General features: G+C 41.4%; 1 protein-coding gene across 1 annotated transcript in view; it reads right to left on the bottom strand.

The window, feature by feature from the left end:
* Positions 1-1,118, bottom strand: part of FGD3 (FYVE, RhoGEF and PH domain containing 3) — a 50,915-nt gene extending 49,797 nt beyond the window's left edge. The window contains exon 1 of the mRNA XM_009282572.2: positions 1,079-1,118. Within this exon, the coding sequence (XP_009280847.1) occupies positions 1,079-1,103 (25 nt within the window). The 5' untranslated portion in view covers positions 1,104-1,118. The remainder of the gene's footprint in view (positions 1-1,078) is intronic.
* Positions 1,119-6,180: the final 5,062 nt, after the last annotated feature.

Here is a 6,180-nt window from a genome sequence, read left to right on the forward strand (position 1 = left end):
TGATTTGAATCAAGCTAAGTAGGCTCCCTCCAACTTTTCTGAAATACTTATATATAAAAAGCAGGCTATATCAGTTTGTACAACACACCCTAATGGTGACCAAAATACCTTTTCTCTTTTTCTCACATGACAATGACCGTCTATCACATGGACAGGCTTCTTAAAAAAAATTTGGTTTATGAACTTAGTATCTTCTTCGGGCTCACCCTCCTTTGTTCCAAACGCTTCTCAAACTATATGCTTTCTGCATCTCCAATTACCTTAAGGCAAGCACTCATTATATACAGTATTTTAACCAATTCTACAAAGCAGAAGGTGGTGGCAGTGGAGGCACTTGACAAATTGACATTACAAAGAGAGACCACATGTCATTTCACTGATGGCGAAACATGAAAACAATTTATCCTCTTTAAAGAAATTTACTGCAGTCTTTTTTCAGCATTCAGAAGTTTTAGGGAAGAAAAGCCTGGGGAGACCAGAAGACCTGCCTGGAGACCAGCTGGAACATGCTTCTTCCTGGCTTCTCTTCTACCATACTTTGGGATTGCCACCTATTTTACTATGAGTCTGGCAGGTCTGTGGAATTACCACAGCCCACATGCTACCCCTGCATGTGACTGGTTTACCTCCTTCTCATTTTTAAAATACATTCGTTCCATTTAAGCATTTCCTGTTGCTATGCATAGTTCTTACAATAAATAGAAAACAGACCAGGTTTAAACAATAAGCTATTCTTACCTAAATACTTTTTTTAAAAAAATCAATAAGAATGAAAACAATATTGCTAAATTAAACTTACACTTCACAGCTGCATGTGGTATAACAACAGTACAAGAAATATAAATCGACAAATAAAGTATCTGTTGTTCCTGAATCAATTTCTTCTTGAAGGCTTCCCTAAGAGGTTATCTAACGTTGGAAAAAATGAAGGTAATAAAACCCTATTGGCTGTACTGAACCTTAGAACATAAAAATAACTATTTTGCTGTGAACTAAAATTAAAACAATTCATTTAAAAATATTACACTTCACGTGTGATAGAAGCTTGTACAATTGCTAGAAGGACAAAGCCACTTGCCTTGGGGTTTCTGCAGAGGATGCATTTTGGCCAGTGGAGTTTTGGTTTTGGGCTTCCTTCCAGTTTGATGGATACATTGCGCCGGGCTGATGTGCTGCAGTTCCCCGCATGCTTCCAACGCCGGATTTGAGTCAATGTGACATTTGATTTGAAAAGGAGAACAAGGGCAACCTGAGGGTGGGGGGGAAAAAGTCAGTATTTATTTTGTTCTATTAATCCTGAAGAAAATTTGTGCTACTTCTAGAAGCGTATCACTCATCCAAGTTCCTGAGGAAAGGGAGGGGGGTACAAGACGGGTGAGCCATTCACTCACAAGTTATTACAAGCAATATATCCAGCCTTAATAATCATGTCAAACTAGCTGACTGAGAAGACAGCCAGAATTTCGGTAATCCTATCTTTAATTAATTACTTACTTCTTTACTACGGACACCCAAAATAAAAAAAGTAAATATAAAAGATAAAAACCATTGCAAAAGGATTTATCCAAACAGAACTACAAGTGCTCCAGCATACAACATGATGTTATTTGGTAAAATACACCTAAATTACGGTGAATAAGAAATGTGTCCCACCTGGGGGGAATGGTACGAGTGCCATTCCTTCAGGAGATTTAAGCATTCAAGCTGCATTTTACCGCTATTTATTATTCCTCCTTACATAAAATATTAACATTCCTCCAAAAGGCTCCAGTCTAGAAGATGCCATTAAGATATGATCCAGTGGGAAAACACAGAAAGAAGTGATTAGTATGTTTGTTTGTCTTTTAATTTAACATTCTTGATTCATTTCTGTGGGCACTGTGGAAATAAACCCATATATCCACTTTCACATAGTGGATACTGCAGTTTTTGATTTGGGGGTTTTTTTTGGACGTGTGGCAAGCCTACAGCTACATGAGATCCTCACGCCAGCTTTACTAGTGTGTCAAAAGAAGGCAAAAAAAGGAGTTTAAAAAGGATTGCGGTTTAAAATTGCTGCATATGAACACATGAATATATATGCTTCCGGCAGTTCTGAGAAGCGGAAAATGTATCAAATGTAGACATTTGAACGCTAATCCATAAAAAAAAGGGCAAAGAAAACATGACAAACATTCTTCCCATATTCCTGTTTTAAAGTGGACTAGCTGAAATTACCAGCATCTTGCTGGAGCGAGAGGTGACCTGCATCATGTAGAAAGGATTCATCTAGATGTGAAAAATCAATCTTCGCCTTCCTGTGATGTGTTCAAGAACACGGCATTAGCTTCACAAACGCAACCTACTCTTGGCCAGATTTATATTAAGATCAAAAAACTGAAGTGACAAGCACCTCCATCCACATCAACTAAATTATCCTGGGTTTATACTAATGGTATTAGATCAGGATGTGACCTTTTGAATAAAGACTTCGAAATCTGAGTCATACAGACTGCTTGGGAAGATTAGCCGAGAGCTGGCCTCAAAATGCAGAAACTTTCACAGCGATACAGGTTGTTTTTTTTTTTTTAAAATACGCATAAAATATTGAAGTCAATTTTGCTGACAAAAATAGATTCAGATGGCACAAATCTATTTACTAATCTCTGACACCCAAATATAGAACCCCTGAATTCCTCGGTACGGCTGCCAGTTGCTGCTGTTAAAGCTTCATTAGCATTTCTACCATAAAATCTGCTTTTCAGCAGATTTGAGACCAGCTATTAAAACATCCTTCCAGCTGAAACCAGGAATTTATAAGTACTGGGTTTTATTCAAATATAATTTCACTTATCAGGAAAATGCAGTGAAAGTAGAGTAGATTATTAGAGCAGATTAACAGATTATTGCAAACACATCATCACAGAAAGAGCTTACGCAGATGCCTCAGCTCTGGGTACCAAGAGCTCCCTGTGACAGCAACAGCAGTGCTGCGACAGGCCAGCTTTTTAGGGAAAGGACTGAGACTTCTTCCTTATTAACGGTAGCTCAGCACAGCAAGAAATTAAAATAGTGCACAAGGGAAAAGCTCTAATTCAAGAAAATAAAAAGGCAGCATATCGAAGACTGTTTCAGCAGGCATTCACCAATGCCTGTGACTGGAAGGCAATCCGGCAATGTTGTATTTTCCTAAAAATTACTTTAATGATCCAGTTCTCAGTGGACAAATCTCTGTACCTACAACAGCTTTCCAGAAAACATCTCTAACCATGCTATGTCGTTTGATCATACAAGCATGGCACCGGCCTCGTCTCTGGCGAGCACTGAAGCCCCCGGGAGATACTGGACGTGACCACAGTCCCCTGCTGCGGCTGAGGGAGGAGAGCCACAGCTCCTCCTGTCCTCAGGTACCACATCCCCGGGGTATCCTCAGCTAGGCATCCTAAGCCGAGCCCAGCTACCCCTGTGCTGACTTGGGATAAGGTACCGGTTGCCCTAAGCATCCCTCTTCCTCTTCAACCACTGCCACAAAACGGGACTGTCTTGTTGGCATCATTTTGTAAAGTTTCAAAAGGAACTAAAACCCAGTTCCTTTTTCTTTCCTACTGCCATTCATCGTTGTGAAAGCAGGTCCGGCAACCTTTCTTTCTTACTGATAAAAATAAGAGCTAGTGGTTACTTGCTTGCTTTCAAGTGCATGGCACCACCAGACGCTTATGTCTAGGCTAAAAGCTCTTATGACCTGCTTACGTTACTGAGAAGTAAAGCGCTTTGATCCTTATTTTATAAATCCACATATAAGTTTTTCTCTTCTACTGTATAATCCTGTCAAACAATCAAGGCACAAGATCCTCCACTGGTAAGTACTCAACAAATGCGTCCATCTTGCCTGAAACAAGGTCTGAACTTGGCTTTGAATGCTCCAGGACTTGTGCTCAGAGGCGTTTGCAGGGTAAATACTTAGCGAAGCCTTATGCTACTTCCCTTTAAAAAAGACCTGATATTATTTAAAAAAAAAAAATCCATCGTCCGCTAAACATACAATATTTTATATCATCTTGTATATTGCATATATAGGTTACTGCTGAAAATATATCACTGTTCACCTACTGCCCGCACTTAACCCACACGTTTATTGACAGTACATCCAAAGAGCAAGTGGGCACAAACTTGCTCAAAATAAAATTGATAAGTAGTTAGAAAGAAGAGGAACTTGGAAAGCCACAAGTGCCTTAAACACCAAATGTAGTGCTGGCCCTAAATCAAGAAAAATATGCACGGGTGAAACCACAGAAGTGGCTTTCATTCTTTTTTATTTAATTTAAGCCAAGATGGTTCTCTCTATTCATCTCTGATGTGGCCCCTAAGGGCTGCTTTTTGCACACAAGACAAAAATCCACTTTCCTTACATATTTTTTCAAGTGCTATAAAATGATCTGTGAAAACAAGATTTACTGGATTATTTCACACGGACTTCTCAGAAAGTAAACCCCACTGTCTGCCGAGTGTGCTCCAGGGTGCTCCTGGGAATGGAAAACGAGAGGGACAACATAAAGAAGATCCAGGCGTAGCCCAGGTAGCCCCCCCGCCCCCCCTCCTCGGATGTCCGTGGTTCTGCCAGATGCTTCCAGAGGTGGGAGCGGGTGACGGGCCCCCCCATTGCCTGCCCTCCTGCATCCACCAAACCTGCAGGACCCAGCGCAGAAACCGACTCCTCATTGCTCTCCGGTCCAGCGCTGGATTGTGCAAACCCTCCCTAGAGCAGGTTAGCCGTAACTGCCATGGGAGCACTTGGGAGGTGTACTGGTATGTGCAAACTGACAAAAAATGGTTATTTGTGTCTAAACCTTATAAAAGGCTACTACTAATAAACTGTTATTCCCAGAGAGCCCGGCTGACGCTGACTTCACATCTGATCCCTGGTTACCTGCGGCAGTTCCAGGCAGAAAGTTACAGCCCGCCTGGATGCGGAGCGTGCCAGCGCCTCCCAAGCACGCACAACAGGCAGAGCTCTGAAAACCTGAGCGTGCACTTCCAAACGTATAAAACTGCTGCAAAACTCAGCTTTGCTATGCCCAGTCCTTGCATCTCTAACGTATTTAAACTCAAGTATTTCATGGCTTATTTGTAATTCTACTCACATGAACAATGCTGCTTACAATGTCTCTGTTCCAAACCAATCCGCTCAGAAAGGGTCAAAGATAATGCTTTCCAGAGATAATTTTTTGTATTATATTAAGAAAATAATATATATATAAGGCTCCTCCTAAGGTAAAATGTAAACGAAACTTCTGAAAATGCCTAAGATAATGTACAATTTATATTTTCACTAAAATGCAAAAATAACTTCAGTCTTTCTGACAGAATTCAATGCCACCGGGAAACTCTTCCATGGCACAGAGAAATTTCTTAATTATCTCCCCTTATCCTCACTAAGCTGTTTGCACCCAGAAGAAAGCCCATATTTTTGAAAAATTTCTCTTAGATGCTGTCGCAAACTTGAAGGCTATGACATATTTTTCTGTTAGACTAAGATAATATATAAGGATTTCGGGTGCTCCGCTGAGTGTAGTATTAAAGAGACCAGTTGAACCCAAGCGGCTGAACTTCAGGTCGCAGGCTTTTCTCCCAGCGCACAAGCCAGATTCAGATCTTGCGCTTGGCACCTAGTCCCCAGGTAGCAGCGTTCAAAAATAATCCCAGTTTAAAATAAAAAATATCTTGGAGGCCTGTGATAGACAACAGCAAGAACCAGAAATGTTTTGACAAGCTACTGGTTTGGCACATCCTACGTTTGCCGATCCAATAGAAGGACTTCTCACCCAGCCTTCTTTCGGAGGAAGAGATTTTTGCAGTATTCAGCCAAAACAAAGCCTAAACCTCATCAGGCTAGCCCACCTCCCGCGCCCCCACATGAGGCACGGAGAGTGCACAAGGAGTAAAAGGGATGATAAACGCTGGACTAACAGAAAAAGGCTCTACAGACTAGACACACTGGAAAGGCATCATAAGCAACACCTACTTTAGAAGTTTGCTTTCACCGAGAATTAGTACCATTGGGGGATTTCTCCATCCATCCAGAATGACAAACCTGACTTTAATAGCATAACCTGAGTGCCTGCTCAAGGGAGGCTTGCCCAGGGGCAATTCTCAAGCCCTCTGCCATGTGCAAACCTGGGAACCCCAGGAGAGGGGAGGCTC

This window comes from Aptenodytes forsteri, unplaced genomic scaffold, assembly GCF_000699145.1.
Source record: "Aptenodytes forsteri isolate BGI_AS27 unplaced genomic scaffold, ASM69914v1 Scaffold438, whole genome shotgun sequence".
Taxonomy (NCBI): Eukaryota; Metazoa; Chordata; class Aves; order Sphenisciformes; family Spheniscidae; genus Aptenodytes; species Aptenodytes forsteri.